The sequence below is a fragment of the Cryptotermes secundus genome, unplaced genomic scaffold, assembly GCF_002891405.2.
Source record: "Cryptotermes secundus unplaced genomic scaffold, Csec_1.0 scaffold816, whole genome shotgun sequence".
NCBI classification, from domain to species: Eukaryota; Metazoa; Arthropoda; class Insecta; order Blattodea; family Kalotermitidae; genus Cryptotermes; species Cryptotermes secundus.
Window position 1 is genome coordinate 144,221 of NW_019724601.1, and position 15,643 is coordinate 159,863.

Sequence of the window (15,643 nt, forward strand, 5' to 3'; positions counted from 1 at the left end):
GCACAATCATTCCTTGATATCCATTCATAATACTCATGTAATGAATAAAAAGAGCCCACCTGCAAAAATTTTTTTAGGGAATATTTGAATTTCTTAATGTCCTCTGACAAGCTTTTAATTCTACATGGCAAGTTGTAAAATATCCTAATCCCACTATAAAACACTCCCTTTTGCACTTTAGTCAGTTTGCAGGTTGGATAATGCAAATCTAAACCCCGTCTAGTGTGCATGCCATGAATATCTGAATTTGTTACAAACTTGTCCATATTCTTAACCACAAAAACAGATATTGAGAAAATATATTGTGAATAGAATGGAAGAATATTTAACGCTTTGAAAATTGGTCGACAAGAGTCCCTGTTACCCGCTCTCATTATTATTCTAACTATTCTTTTTTGAATTATGAAAATTTGGTCACTATTAGTTGAATTACCCCAGAATATTATACCATATGACCATATATACCATATTATACCATAATAATAAAATGATAATTACCAATTTTTAGGGTATCAAAGCAGTTCATTGTTGATACTGTCTCTACCCTTCAGTCTTTTCATTTTATTGATTTGGGAAGTGTTTTCAGCATTTCAGAGGTATTTACTGGCCCCATCTTAGAGGCTAGAGTGAGGTTGGGAGTGAGTGTTCAAGCATATATAGATTTTGGTCTGAGAGACCTATTTGGGGAAAGGCAGGGGTTCGTGTCTGCTCCAGACCAATAGGGACAATGGACAGGGAAATAGTGCTCTGACTGTTTAAGTTAACAAAAAAATTAACTGACTGACTGATTAACTAACTAATGAACCAACCATCTAACTCCATAGAACAAAGTCCTTTATGGTTGCTCACCTGGTCAAGAAATTCCCGACATTTTATGTAACCTGATCATTCATTGCCGTGAACAGTGTACTTTGTGGGTTGTGGCAAAGGGGGAGCATCATAGCACATAAAAGCATCTATTTCATGCTCACTGCTGTAAGAACTTCAAGTCCAAAATTCATTACCACATTCATAAGAGCCAGCCTCAAGTCCCAATTCTGAGCCAGATGATTCCAGTCCATACCCTCCTATCCTTTGCCCTTTAAAGTCATTTTAGTATTATCTTCCTATCAATGAACAGGCACTGCAACAGACTTCTTTCTTTCAGTTTTGTCCCATGAATACATTGCATATTCAACTTCAAGTGTTCAAGCTAGCTGGTTACATTTTTAGTTATTTATATTCTTGGTTTATGGAACAATATTTTCAATAGCTCAAATAATATAATGTTCAGTGACGGGATGAACTGGAAAGGACATGAAAGGAAACAGATGTGACTTAGTATAATAGTATAAGAGGACATACATCAGCTTCATCTGGCTCAGGACAGGGTAATGAAAGGTAATGAAACTTCTGGTTCCAAAAATATATTGAAATCTCTCCACTAGGTGAGTTACTATTAGTTGAAGTGTATTTAAGCTGATATCGTGATTTCAAGAAATCTTGTTATTTAGTAACAAATTTTCTGGTCCTAACTGAAGCCCAATACAAACAGATGCAATCAGTAAATTACTATTTAGTAATCAGCCTATGTTTAACGCAAAAAATTTCTCATCTTTCATAACTTATACTTTGATTTCATGTGATTGTGGCTGAAACAACAATCAATATCCCACACAACCACTGTATTTATTTCATATATAACCAATTATTTTACATATAAATTTTATAATGATTATGTAATAGTATTACTTTGTGTAGAAACAGTTCCATTAACTACTTGTACTTATGTAAAGAAATTATTTTACCACAACTGTATACAAAACGGTAATGTTATCCCTGTAACAGACCATGGAGGCCGATAGGGTTGTGAGAGATTCACTAACTATGAATTTCACTGTCATTAGCCAGATATTGCAAGCGGTTTAATTCTATTTTAAATGTATGAGGTCTGCATTACAAAACCCAGTCCTGCAGATAATGATACCTTGGCATATGTGTCATTCCAGTAGAGTTCGTAGCTAACAATGTTCTCTCCTGCATGAGCAGGCCGACTCCACTGAAGTGTGACAGATGTCTCTCCCACTTCACTTGCTCGCAAATTACTTGGTTGTGTTGGCACTGTGAAGAAAATCAACCTTTTTAAAACCCTTTTACTGTTAGCAAACAAGCTCTGGATGGGCTCGGTGACTTCAAAGTAGGAGGGCAAATTATTCAAACTGTGAAATATGCAGATGACCTTGTGTTAATGGCTAAGGAAGAAACTGTGCTACAGGGCATGATTGATAGACTAATTGAAATTGGAAGGTGCTATGGCATGGAAATGAATGTGGAGAAAACAAAAGTAATGAAAATTTCGAGACAACCAACCCCAGTCACAATAAAGATAGACCAAAAACAAGTGGAGAATGTGAAATGTTTTAAATATTTGGGTAGCTTGTTAACAGATGATGGAAGGTGTACTTGTGAAATTAAATCCAGGATTGCCATGGCAAAAGCTGCATTTAGCAAGAAGAAGAATCTTTTTACCAGCAAATTGGACTTAAATTTGAGGAAGAAACTAGTGAAATGCTACATTTGGAGCATAGCTCTGTATGGGGCTGAAACATGGACACTTAGGGCAGTAGATCAGAAACATCTGGAAAGTTTCGAAATGTGGTGTTGGAGAAGAATGGAGAAGATCAGTTGGACCGATTATGTGAGAAATGAAGAAGTGTTAATTAGAGTCAGTGAGCAGAGGAATATCCTACATGAAATAAGAAAACGGAAGGCTAATTGGATTGGTCATGTTTTACGCAGAAACTGCCTTCTAAAAGAAGCTATCGAAGGAAAGATAGATGGGCGGATAGAAGTGACAAGAAGACGAGGAAGAAGACGTAAGAAGATGCTGGATGACCTTGGGGACAGAAGAGGATACTGTCATTTGAAGGAGAAAGCTCTAGATCGCATTAAGTGGAGGAATTCTTTTGAAAGAGACTGTGGACCTGTCGTCTTGACAGATTACTGATGATGATGTAAACAAACTTGGTTTCTATGTGTGCTCGTCCAGACTATAGAGTTTTGGTTCTTTAAGACTATACATTGAAAACAATAAAAATTTTTCTTTCTGAAAGTGCTATAAGCAAGTAGTTTCTTCTTTTGCCAGCAGTTGACACAGATATTTTGCGATATCTTGTGCTTAGGCAGTCAGTTTGCTATTCATTTCTTTACTGCGTTGCACTAAGTGGCTGGCGTCCTGATAAAAGTGATATGCTGGAAAGTAAGCCAGCTACAGAGGTTCTGAAACTGGAAGTGTCATTTAGAATTTAGACACCTAGAGAATTTGAAGAGTACTATCTTCCAGGCCATAATGCCATGTAATCCACTGAAAGTCAACTGAAGTTTCAGAGGAACATATTGCCTCTATCTTCAGGGTTGAATAAGCCAAGTGAGATACTAGTGTGAAAGCATGTGGCAAGCCAGCTTTGATTTTCACTGGCCTAGACAGAGTTACATCCGAGAAGAGAGTGCTCGTCATAGCCCCTGCTGTGGGAACCTCAAATCCCATATGTAGACACACACACACACACACACACACACACACCCTCTCTCTAACTCTCTTACTCTCTCCACAGTTAACACTGAATCTGAAGGAAGGAAATTACTTTATTTTCTTGGTGTTAAATTCCTAATAACTTGCAGTGCTCGTGTCTCACTTTTCATAGCACATTACCAGACACCGGAACTGCGAATGTAGACACACCAATCTATTTGTAATCAGTTCATCAATTAAGCAGACATACATTTTGGAAATGGGAAATGATAAAGACATGACAAATGTAGTTACTATAAGATTCTGACGATGGTGTATAACACACAGAGATATTGGGTTTTCGGACTTTATCCATCGTCCTGGTTTTTAAGATAACTAAGAAAAACACGACGTTTTGGAAACTGGATCTGTTTCCGTCCTCAGGTGAGGGAAAACACCTATTCTGTTGGGTCCCTTAGCTAGAGCTAGCCTCAATCATCCAGTGATTGAGGCCGGAAACAGATCCAGTTTCCAAAACGTCGTGTTTTTCTTAGTTATCTTAAAAACCAGGACGATGGATAAAGTCCGAAAACCCAATATCTCTGCAGGAAAAATGTGTTAATGTGAAAATTATTATAGGTCCAGATTAAGACATGGAGCAGAAACACGTATCATAGTCAAAGGGATACATCAGAAAAATTAAAGGCAACTGAGATGAGAATTTGAAGGAGGAGAACCATGAGGGAGTGAGGCAGAATAAGAAACAAAAAATGAGAGACAAATAAAATATAAATACAAAGGAAGAAACTTAATAAATAATGGAATAAGATGGTGTAGGAATGTTTAAATAATGGATTACGAGAGAATTCTACATGAGTTCTGAAGATGAAAATAATGGAAAAACAGTAAGGTCCGGAGGGTAGCAACAGGTTCAGAATGATATCACACAAGAAGAAGGAATAATAGGGAAGAAAACTGAGGAGAACCTCAGTGAAGGGCAGACAGATGGAGAAGCTCGACTGTTAACATCAACTGCAAAGAGTGGAAATGCCAATGGACAAAATCTTACCTCCCTGCTGGGTCTTTACAAGTACAGGCGCAGACAGAGGGCCTGGTCCAACACTCGTGAAGGCCTGAACTCTGACTGTATATATAGTATGAGGTATAAGTTCACTGACGGTTGTCAGCTGATTGTTGTCCACCATCTGTGACTCCCAGGAAGCCATTTGCAGGGTTGGATTCACAGTATAGTAGACTTTGTAACCCTGAACACATGAAGAAAAAACTTTGAAAACAAAAAGTAAAAGGAATATAACTGCAAGTGGTCATTGGCTAAAGGTGCCTGTGATGCTCAATGGTCAAGCTACATATCAGCGGTAGTGAGAAAGAGCTGAAAAGTTGGCAGTACCTGTAGCTCCAGTTCCAGACATTTCACCGAGTACGTCTGCGGTTACTTCTTTGAGGTGTAACGCTTAGGTATCAGGACATGAAAATTCTGTGTCTTTGCTGTGTTAACAATGGAACACTGCAAGAATGTGCCTATTAGCTTTGAGTTCCCTGTCTATCCACCTCTTTGCACTTAAAAATTTGTGAACTGCAGAACATGTTTTCATGAAATTTGATACTGAGGGGTTTCAATAAACTTTGTCCACATGCTCACCAGTTTCTATTAAGAACAGACAAAAATAATAACAGGCACTTTATATGAATGAGGAACATGGTAATGTACTTGGTTAAGGCACTATGCTACAAGCTGGAAGGTTGCAGGTTCAATTCCCAATGGGGTCACCGGATTTTTCAACTATGGCCCCAAGGTTGACTCATCCACTAACAGAAATGAGTACCATGAATCTTCCTGGGGGTAAAGGTGGCTTGGCTGCATATAATGCTGACAGTCTCACCGCCATCTGTGAGCTGAAGGTCTAGAAAATGTGAAAGCCTCGACGTCTCACAACCCTATGGGCTTTCACAGCATGTTACAGGGAGAGCTTTTTTTTTTTTACTTTACATGGATACCTACATATGTTTATCAATTTATCAAGTACAATTCAACTAAATATTTAATGAGATGATGAATGTTTCAAACAGATATTGGAAAGGAAAATGAAACACACATTTCACATGAAACATCCTTCTTCCAAGAAACTCATAAAATTAACTCCAGACTAAAATTATTTAATACATTCATTCACTTATTCAGTATTGAGGGGGTGGGTTACCCCATGCACTGCGACCAGTTTGATCTATTGTGTGTCCCTTTTAAATTTCTACTGCCTCCATACCCTACCGGTACTGGTGCTTGCTATTGTTCCCTTTCTGCCAGTGAGGTTTCGGCCTTCTACTGGCAGTGGCATCTGATAGTTAGTCCCTTTCTGTCAGTGAGGTCGTCCCTCCTCTGGCAGTGGTACCTAAGCTCCCCCATCTACTGGAGGCATTGGAAACTACTTGGGCGGGAAATTTGCCTAATTTAGCTCAGAGGTCTCCTAGAGACGTGAGGTTCTTTTATGTGTCGTAAATCTACGACACGGGACCCACAGCTTAAAGTCCCTCCCGGAGGACTTGTTCCCTGAATTTTTCCACCCTTAAAAATTCCACGACCTTGAGTACCTTGAGTCATGAGGTGGGAACGTTACCCCTAGACTACGGAGGCCGCTATTTAATACATTACTTCAGTCTCATAATTTTCATGAGAACTACAAAACTAACAACACTGAGGCGATATCTAGGAGAAAGAAGAGAAGGAAACAAAGAACATAAAAGGATAGAATGTAGGCAGACTGAGAGTCTGACGTACAACGCACCGTAACTTGTCCATTAGGTGTTTCTGGTTCATCCCACTGAATGACCATTGTACTAGAGCTGAGAGGCCGCACCTGGACATTCCTGGGGGCTGTGCCGGGTTCTGGAAGCAAATATACAGCAATAATTTCAAGCTGCAAGCAAATGGTAAACACTGCTACAGCTATATCCATCTCACAGATAATCCACCTTGTTTAAATTTCTTAAAATATAAACAGTTCTTATATCTTTTGATATTAAACACAAATATTGGTAAATAAATATCTGTGCTATAAGTTCTCCTGCACTGAAGGGTTAAATATGCAAGTGCAAAAAGAAAACATTGAATACTGAAATGATATCAGCAAAATTAGATCATAGATCTTCTTACATTAAAAGTCCAATTTCAAAATTCACAGATGCTTTATAGACATAAAACACAGAAAACTCATTCCACTCTCCTGGTGGGCAAAATTTATATTTTAACAAAGTTAGTAAGCAAAAGGAACAACAGAACACATTTCACATTCTTAGAAAATGAAACCCACAGTTTGATTATTGTTACATGGATACTCATGGGACAAGGGTACACATCTCAGCAGAGTTGTTAATAAAGCTCTCTGACCATTCACAAGTTACATAACTGACCAAACAATTAAACAAATTAATGAGTTGATATTACTCAATGAACACCCCTTAACTTTGTGTTCGCACTCCTTGCCGTCTTTGTGCAACCTCGTTGATATATTAATGTTCACACATCGTTTCTTTAGCATATAACACGTTTCAGCTAAACTGGCTGCTTATATTTAGTACAATAAATAAACCTGCTGCTCTGTTATGCTGTTCAGCAGGTTTCTGTACTGTACTAAATTTCAGCTGCCAGTTACGCTCAAACATATAGTGTTCTATAATATAGAAATAAAGATGTGCAAACATTAATATATCAATGAGGTTGCACAAAGACGGCAAAGAATGGGAACATAAAGTTAGACATGCAGTGCAACAGGATACTGCAGTATGACCACCCTTTAACCTGTCCCTGCTTTTATTCTTTGAACTGTTTAAACATAATGTATGTAAGTGTTACCACACATACAAACACACAGACACAAATGAATTTCAGAGGCACATTGCACCATAAAAACAGAAGAAAGCTCTGTAGAGTAAATTTTGTTACCATTATTTATATACGTAATACAATGTGTGATTCGTTATCACTGAATTGAGAGCAACATTTAGGCCTTTTGGGTCCTGCACAGTGTGCAGGCCAGGATACAGAAGTGAAGGAAGACAACGAAAGTGGGGACCAAGTAATATGAAGAGAAGTACGAAGGAGAGGAGAAGACATAAGAAAAAAGAATTAGAAAATGGCGATGGAAAACGAAGAGGACAGAAAGATTTTCATCCTAGTTCTTTGGGTCTGAGAGGAATAACATTAACATCCTACGTTTAACAAATAACAGAGAAATTTCAAAAAGCACAAATGAAACAAGACACAATATGCTACATGCAACTGTGACACTTACTTGCACCTCCAAGAGAAGAGTCAGCTAGAAAAACAGAATATGTATTACTACACAAACCACACTTTAAAACAGGGTTCTCCCATAAAAATATTGTCAGTTTAAAGGAACAATCCTTGGTATACAACAACAGGACACAGATATTAACTTTGAAAAGTAAAATGAAACTTGAAGTGTTTGAGCTGAGACTCAATTCCTGTTGAGTTTTATGAGTCATATTGGGCAGAACAGAGATGTTAACAGAAAGTATGTAATAAACTGGAGAAATGTATGGATGAAAACAGTCTGTAAAACATCCTTTATACAAAGTTTTCTCTAATTTATCTCCTAATTTTATGTCTGCAAGGTCAATAAACATAACTACAGCTAAGAGCGCATACATACAGCTAAATTCTGGCAGAACATTACCATTGGAGTCAACAAAACTGAACCAGATTAATGATAAATAAACTGATTAGTTGGAGCACAAAACATGTGGGAAGCAGTGAATATCAGTTTCAGACAAACATTTTTTGTGAACACTCCGAATTTTTCACTAAAAGGTTCATACAATGAAGGGACATTTTTCCATAGAGAAAAACACATACATTGCTTTACCATGGACAAATACATAACATGGAGAAAAGTACTGATTCATAAAAAGAGTAAAGCCCATTGTCCTGTTAGCAAGTTGCTACTTTGATGAGGCTTTGATGGTACACTTCTTAGAAGTCACTGCCTTTCTTTTTGATAGAGTCCTTCCCACCAAAGATACTAGAAAGTACTGAAGAAACTAATGGTTGCATCTTCTGAAATGCACTGCTGAAGTCTTAGCTTTCTGACAACAGACTTGTATTTAAAAACTTTTAACATTACAAATACCAAAATTTCATAAAAACTGGCATAAAACTTACATATCCATACATGAAAGAAATTCATATCTTAAAATGGTGCATTCAAAAGTTTTCAGCATTTCACAGTTTCTAATATATGTTAAGTGTTGCTACAGTTGAAAGTTTCCTATCAAGGCAATCATTAGTGAAACATGCTCATGTCCTTTTGTTTCTTTGGATTTATATGATATGACAATTTTCTGCACTTCCATACATGTTAAAATAATAATAAAAAAAACTTCTTTCATTTTGGAAGGTTGTTTTCATAAATGTGTAACTTTTAATTTGTGGAAGAAATATGAATCATTATATTTAATTTTGAGTTCAATGTGACTTAAATGGCAAATAATAGCAGAATTACAGTCTTTGTATATTTGCATCTGGATGTAAAACCAATGAACTGGTCAGCATGTATTCTCTTCTATCTTCTAGCACTGAATCCAATTTAAAAAGGTAAAGAGATCAAAAGCCCCAGTCTGAATTTGTACTCCAGTTTTAATGCAGATGACCTACCTTTGCATACCATGTTCTACTTCCTTAAGCATGGCATAAGGCAAATAGTTAATTAAATAAGATAATTTTCATTTAATATTGGGAGGCCTAAACACCTGACAACCACTGAAAATAGATACAAATCTATCTTCATTGTCACCTGAACCTATGCCTAAGCACCTTGCTGTGAACATACGAAGGGGGACCAAAAAATAACCGGAACCAACCTGTTGCGTGTGCATGCTTTGTAGTTACGAGTTGTTTTGCTAGGTGGTGTTAGCTGGGGGTTTCCCGTGACTGTTAGTGAGCTGGCGTCAGTCTGAGTTAATTGATTTGTCTGAGGTGCTCTGTTGTGTGCGTTCCTGTTTCAACCCTTTGGTGATTAGTGAGATGGCTTTCTTTGGTCGTGGTGAAGTTGGAGTTTTCCACTGGCTTGATGATTGCTGGATTGCTGGATGAAATCTGGATCGTTCTGCACTTCACTCTTCAAGTCGCGGCAAACATTCACGCGGTTTTCTCTTTGGTCATCTCCGAGCAAGCGAGGAACAAATTTTGCAGACACCCGTCTCATGTGCAAACCTTCGGTTAAAATTCGCTGGACCGTGCTTCCCAACAGTCTTGGCTGCAGTTTTCCCTAACAGAAAGCAAAATTTCACGCACACTCTTTGTTCCTTCTGGTCGGCCATCTCACTAATCACCAAACGGTTGAAACAGGAACGCACACAACAGAGCACCACAGACAAACCACTTAACTCAGACTGACGCCAGCAAACTAACAGTCGCGTGAGACCCCAGCTAACACCACCTAGCAGCACAACTCGTAACTACAAAGCATGCGTGCGCAACAGGTCGGTTCCGGTTATTTTTGGGTCCCCCCTTGTACATGAGCAGCTGAATGTTCATCTCTGCAGCAACCCTGTCAGGTTTGAAATTATCGTAATACGAACACACCTTCACTCCCAGCAACTCTGCTATTTGTTACCTTGCAGGCCAGACATTTTTAGTGGTGTACTAACTGCATACAGCATTTCACTGTAATAAGCATTTATCATTCCATACATGACTAAAATATAGCAGAAGGTAGCTACACGTGTCATACAGAAAAGAGAAGAAAGAACTACATGCTCAAAATATATTATGGAAGAGAAATATTTTATCTCCTCATAGCATGTATCTATCTGATCTGGTTCAGGTATGACAAACTGAAGGTACAGGAGTGACAATGTAGAAACAAATTCATTGCAAGTTTTCTGAATGGATTTGGTGGTACATCATCACAAGAAGTTCTGGCATTAGCTTTGGTTTTATCTTTTCAAAACAATGCCTACAAGATATGAAGAAAATTTTAAAACATCACACAACAGATAATTCCTCCATGACTTATTAGGAGCACGTACAGGAAATGAAAGCATTTGTGACATGAACCTGAAAGTGGTAACACTGGCACTGGACAGAAGTGAGTGATCAGTTTCACATTCAAGATGCTGGCTGAGGATTTCTGTAATTTTTCTCAGCTTCTCCACGCAGATGCAGAATAGTATTTCCTGGTATTTATTTCTTAACTCTTTACCACAACCACCTCTTTCCATCCACTGCTATTTAATGTTGTAACAACCAATGTAGGTGAAAAACCACAAGTCTGCCTCAGCCTACTGTGAAGGATGGTTTTAAATGCCTTAGAAATAACATCATTCTTTTTTAATCTTATAATGGCACGTATTCATTCTGTATAAATTCTCATTTCCTTGCAGCAAGAAGTCAACATTCATTCACTGAAGGGTACGTCATACAAAGTCTGTCACTGCTACAGTTAATTTTAGATGAAGACTTGTAGCTGAACTTATTCCTTGTAACTTCTGAAAATTTCACTATATGATACAACTGTCAAATGGGAGAAAACTACAAATTAAACGAAAAAAACATGCGAGTAAGAACACCGAGCAATGACTCTGAGGTAACGAGCATAAATATACATCATTATCAAGTTGGTGGCAAGGGTGTTGAGAACTGCGGGTTGTGAAGTGGTAACCTTGGGTGGTTTCTTGTATGAAACACACATTAAAGTCACAATTAGAATTTTGTAATTAAAAAATTATGCTTGGGAAACCCTGTTCCAGCAATTTCCAAATAAGAAATTACACTGTCGGTGCTAGTAAGTAATAAAGTGGATTAAGTGCATCTATCCTACACAAAGAACTTGAGAAATAAACCACTGAAGGTGTGAAAAAGGAATATATGGGGTAGCGGTGATGTCACTACATAAAAACAGTGCAAGAAGACATTTCAAGAATCTTTAGTGGTAAAAGTGATACAAAAAAGTAACGACAAAGATGCTATAAAAATGTTTCTTCTTGTCTAACACAAACTACACATGTAAAAAAGGGGTGACAAAAAACTTACATCAATTGATTAGTTCCAAGTTTTTGCATGAAAGTCAAAAAATTTCTCCTTTCAAAAACAATATTTCAAAAAACGAATTATTTTCATGAAAAAATATATTGTTCAAATTATTAAAGGCTTTAAAAACACTAATAATATGGGAAGACATCTTAGGAATATAATATTCACTGTAAGACCAGGAAATTAACAAATATATGTGTCTTTTTACATAAAATAATGATTGTGTCCCTAATACTCACCCAATAATCATCTATCATTAGCACAACTGCCTTGCATCTGAACAGAAAGAAAATAAAATAAAATAAAAAAAAGAAGCTTGAATAAAAATGTTAAGCCTTACTTCAAATTAGGAGAGTTAGAAATCTGCAGGAGAAAAGAAAACTCATATTGAAAATAACTGGTGCTTGTTTAGTCTAAATGCTTGTGACACAGGCCTGTTATTTCACTGACACATTTGCTGGACATTTTCCACTGCTGAATTTTGATCGTAGAAGCATACTTTTTCGAAATTTCTTCTGTTTCCATTATTAAATAGTTATACAGCAGCTCCATCTAACGGGTGAAGCTGGTTAGGCTTCTGCTTTCATCTCATGATGAAGACATATCCAGTTTCTGGAACACTAGTGTTTCTCTGACCCAGACAAGGCAGTGGACAGTGCCCCCAAATCAGTTTCATTAATCCTTTGATTCTTAGTCACTTCATATGTGTAAATTATAATGAAGCAAAAAGAAGAAAAAATAAATAAATAAAAATGAGAAGTAAAGTACAACAGAAACAAAAATAATTTGAAAACACAACAAAGAACTTTTTTTAAGAAGTCAGTTTCCTTCCAATTACTTCCTAATTCTCCATATTTACAATGCTGTATGTTTTCCAGTGTTAAAAATCTCAGTGCCTAACTGATCAGTTATTTAATCTCTTTTCATTTAAAATTATCCATAACATAACACAATGTAGACAGAACCAATCAAAACAGAGAATCATAACCCTATTTTCTAGGTTTTAAAAGACTAACAAGAATGAAATTCCCTTTTTTGCTTCAGTTACAGTGTAACCCCATTTAATATTCCTCACTATAAGGTTTTAAATAAACAGGTTGATCTAACTGTAAGGCCATAGGCAGTCCCTAGTTCAAGTCTTTGCTGGGACAAAAGATGCCATGAGTGAGGCCTTTTGTGCTTTTCCCTCAATTCCATCAGGCAAATAATAGGATAGTAATGGATTTTGGTAGTCACTACATCCATCCAAACCCTTTCCAATATCTTCCTTCATGTAACATTCAATCAGTAATCCCAATGTAGCAGTCCCAGTCTTAAATTAGCTGTAGTTAACATTTCCTTCAGAAAAGTGTTCAAATCTGCTAGTCCACAAAGAAATCTTAAATGGGAGTTTCACTGTATTTCTTTTATTCCTTCTTTTTGCTACCATTTAAACATGCAGTGGATTTATTTGCCATGTTCCTATTCTTTTATTTTTTTAAGTAAAACAATACTTATCTCTCCATTATAAATACAACAATAAATCAAAATTACACACAATACCATACAATAAAACAAATATAAGCTACTGTATATACATACATAATCCTACTTCCAAAAATTCAAGTATTGCAAAAGAACGATATAGACTCACCTGTCTCACCCGTGGTGACTATCGCAGGCGTGCTGGGAGGTCCTCTGCCAATGTTGTTTACAGCGATGACAAATAATTCGTACTCTGTGTAGGGACTTAGGTTACGAACTGTATAGTACATGGTGATGATTCCCGATATCTCACTATATGCCTGATTTGCATACTTTGGCTTGTACTGTATGACATAGTACTGCAATTCCTCCGCCCCTGTATATGACCAGGTTAGACGAACAGATGTTGCAGTGATCTCTGACACTCTCACATTCGTTGGAGGGCCAGGTAGTGCTGAGAATAAACAACATGAAAATAAATGAGTAAGACTTGACTCAGAAGTATAAAAATTACCCACAATGACCCCAAAATGGGACTTTACATGCTGAAGCAGCTATTTTCCCACAAAAAGTGGATGGTGAATGTATGATTGCAGAGACCTCTAGCAGACAAGAATGGGAACAACTTGAAATCACCCATGGTGGACAACTGGATAACATAACTTGCCCAAGGGGTTGGAAGCCGTTACCAGAAAACTGGTGAAGACACAGTAGGCTGAGAAGACTTAAGTGTGTGCTGTAGTGAATTTCAGACTGTGAATTAGCAATAGCACTACATTTATTTGCAGTTATGAATTAGGTGTATAAGTGTTCAATAAATCCAATAACCAATACAAACCCTGTCAATAGTCAGAATCGTGTGACAGTATGATACTCATTGGAAAATGCATTACTTACATTGCACTTTGACCTGAGTCATAGATTCGATGACTCCGAGGGCACTAGCTGCTACACAGGTGTAGTTGGCTGACTCCTGGATGTTGGTCAGTTCTAGCACATTTCGACCAATTGGAAGCTTGTCATCTGGTGTAATATCTGTAGCCAGTCCCTTCCGCCATTTCACATATGGCATTGGAGAACCAACGGCCACACACGTAAGATTAAGGCCAGCACCTAACATCACTTCATGGACTGGTGGTGGGGGAATGGAGAACTGAGGTGGTACACGGCGCACTGCAAAATAAATGTTCCGTAACATGTATTAAAAATAAAAGGAGACAATTTTAGGAGATGTATGCTTGTAGGTCGTTACCATTGTTTTGAAGGAACACACTATCTCTATCTTCAGGATAGAAGGTTGCAGATCTGGGATGTTGGGACAAGGGTAACAAGATGACTGACCAATCCAGAGCTAGGGAATGGGAAGGAGAAGATAGAGACTGCCTGGAACAAGGGGGAAAAAGAGCAAAACATCTGACACCATCCCTATCCAGCTGAATCCAGCCAACACCCCTTCCAATTTATTTAAGATCCACTTTAATACTATTCTCCCATCTATGACTGGGCATTCCAAGCAGTCTATTTCTTTCTGGTATTCCTAGCAAGATTTTGTATGCATTTCTCTTCTCTTTGTGTGCTACATGATTTGCCAATTTCAACCTCCTGATTTTATCATTCTAGTAATATTTGGTGAGCAGTACAAATTATGAAGCTGTTTTTCTCCAGTTGAATTTCTTCAGCTGCCTTTTACTTCCTTCCTCTTAGGTGCAAATATCCCCCTCAACACCCTCAGTACATGATTTTCACTTAATATGAGAAACCAAATTTTGAAACCATACAAAAAACATAAGGCAAAGCTGCAGTTGTGTAGTTATTTATATCTTATATTTTAGGACAGTAGATGTTAAGATAAAAAGATTCTGAACTGAACGGTAGCAAGCACACCCCACATTTAACCTGTTCTCAATTTCCTTGTTAACAAAACTTTTATCTTTAGTGTCACAACAAATATTTGCCACATATTCAAAAGATCTATTTAACTACCATTGTGGTCATGTCAAGGCTCAGGCAGTTAGTTGCCAGCTTCCCACCACAGCAGCCTGGGTTCAAGCCCAGGTCAGGTCATGTGGGATTTGTGGTCAACAAAGTGGCACTGGGGCAGGTTTTCTCCAAGTACATCGGTTCCTTGTGCCAATTCGAATTCCACCGACTGCTCCACATTCATCATCTATCATCTGGGGCTGGTATAATAGGCAAGTTATTGGCCAATGTACCAAGTGGACTCATTCTCACCCCTTCACAAGACACTAAAAAACTAAAACTACCTTTGTGTTGTGGAACATAAAGAATGCAAATAATAATTATGTTTATTGTGCAGTTTGCCTGCCCTGGCCTGTGGTTTACAGTTTGAAGAACAGAGCTTCAATCCCATTCACCTGTCTGCCGGGTTCCTGGTAGCTTCATTTCCATATGGCTGCCTGTGTGAGAAGGTTCTCGTTCCCCCACACTTGAGACACGGTACACATGCTCTTAATGAGATTAGTGATCCTCCCTCCCCCCACACACATTTTCTCATATCAAACTGAAAATTGTTCTACTGTGACCTCTTGACAGAAGAAAGGTCTCCAAAGCTGAGTGTCTGCATTCCATAATGTGAGAGCAAGAAGAGTTTAGGAATTGAC

At 37.8% G+C, this 15,643-nt stretch overlaps 1 protein-coding gene across 4 annotated transcripts in view; it reads right to left on the reverse strand.

Annotated features, from left to right (window-relative positions):
• LOC111862442 (tyrosine-protein phosphatase Lar) overlaps positions 1-15,643 on the reverse strand; it is an 805,060-nt gene that overhangs the window by 45,053 nt on the left and 744,364 nt on the right. For all 4 annotated transcript variants that reach the window (XM_023847834.2, XM_023847833.2, XM_033750665.1 and 1 more), the window contains 6 exons: positions 13,920-14,195; positions 13,192-13,476; positions 7,798-7,821; positions 6,292-6,392; positions 4,560-4,755; positions 1,967-2,100 (listed from right to left, as the gene is read on the reverse strand). In XM_023847834.2, coding sequence (XP_023703602.1) covers positions 1,967-2,100; positions 4,560-4,755; positions 6,292-6,392; positions 7,798-7,821; positions 13,192-13,476; positions 13,920-14,195 — 1,016 coding nt within the window. The remainder of the gene's footprint in view (positions 1-1,966; positions 2,101-4,559; positions 4,756-6,291; positions 6,393-7,797; positions 7,822-13,191; positions 13,477-13,919; positions 14,196-15,643) is intronic.